This window comes from Oryzias melastigma, linkage group LG1, assembly GCF_002922805.2.
Source record: "Oryzias melastigma strain HK-1 linkage group LG1, ASM292280v2, whole genome shotgun sequence".
Classification (NCBI taxonomy): domain Eukaryota; kingdom Metazoa; phylum Chordata; class Actinopteri; order Beloniformes; family Adrianichthyidae; genus Oryzias; species Oryzias melastigma.
The window spans coordinates 19,267,986-19,269,119 of NC_050512.1; the positions used below are offsets into that span (position 1 = coordinate 19,267,986).

Here is a 1,134-nt window from a genome sequence, read left to right on the forward strand (position 1 = left end):
CCACTGATGTTGACTTCCTCACTGCTCTTTTCTGGCTGGAATCTGATAGTAGATGATTCAGCTTGTGAAGAAGCCGCTGATTCTCACGCTCGATGCGTCGAACCTCATCATTGGAAAACGAGAAGTTCTTCCTCTGCGATGTTCCACGGCGCTGGAGGGCCTGTTGATGTTCTAATGAACTTTCCAGGCTCATCGAATCTGAAAGAAAGTTTGTTATTACATTTCTCTTTTTTAAAGTGCTTGGTGTTTCTCTTTAATCTTCAAATACTTAAAAAATGTTAAGACCACAATTAAATAAAACATGACAAAGTAAACATCAATCTTGAGTCATCAGTCATCTGTCAATGTAAACAAAAATAGTAAAACTAAATTGACTAAAACAAAAACTCATTTAGCATTTTCTTCAAAGCCAAAAAACTACAATGTAATGAGAAAACCACCACACACAGCTCTGGAGTCTCAGGTTGCAGATTCCTGGTTTAGAGAAACCAGCTATTCATTTATTAAGGCTGGACTTCTCAAGTATGGAGGCCCAAAAGGTTAAAAAATAAACATATAAGCTGAGCACTGACGTATAATCAAATAAACTAGCTGACAGAATGTTTACTCACATTTGTCCACGTTCTTATAAGGATCCTCCTCTTGCTCCTCCTCACTAGATATACTGGAGTCAGATGAATCATATTCATTTGTGGATCTAGCGTCTGATTTTAACTCCTTTTCCTCTGTATCATTTGGACTCAGGGAAACAGAATGTCCTTCTGTCATGTCGGCTAATAAGCTCATGAACGCTCCACTGGGTTTTTTAGAGAGCAATTCAGAGCCATCTTTTGTGGAGTCCTCATCAACTGCATTTTCATTGATTTTTGGTGGCATCTTCTTGTGTCGTCCAGGACTTTGTTTTTTAGCTTTCGGGCTTTTCTCTGCTCCTGGCTCTCGATCACTGTTCTCACTGCCACTGTCAAAAAAGGAGTGATCCACTTCACCTTCTAGCTCAACGGAATTGAACATGGTGCCCTTTCACACCTGAAAGATAGGAAATCATATGTTAAGTTATTTTCAGGAAGAAAAAGAGCCACAATATTTGTGTGGTAGGTATACTATTTCACAAGGGAGTTACGTAGCAAGGTGTTT

General features: G+C 39.2%; 1 protein-coding gene across 1 annotated transcript in view; it reads right to left on the reverse strand.

The window, feature by feature from the left end:
• Nucleotides 1-1,134, reverse strand: part of LOC112157321 (cilia- and flagella-associated protein 97) — a gene marked incomplete at its 3' end in the record, with an annotated part of 1,883 nt that continues 749 nt past the window's right edge. The window contains 2 exon segments of the mRNA XM_024290007.2: nucleotides 1-198; nucleotides 612-1,026. Of these exon segments, the coding sequence (XP_024145775.1) occupies nucleotides 1-198; nucleotides 612-1,011 (598 nt within the window).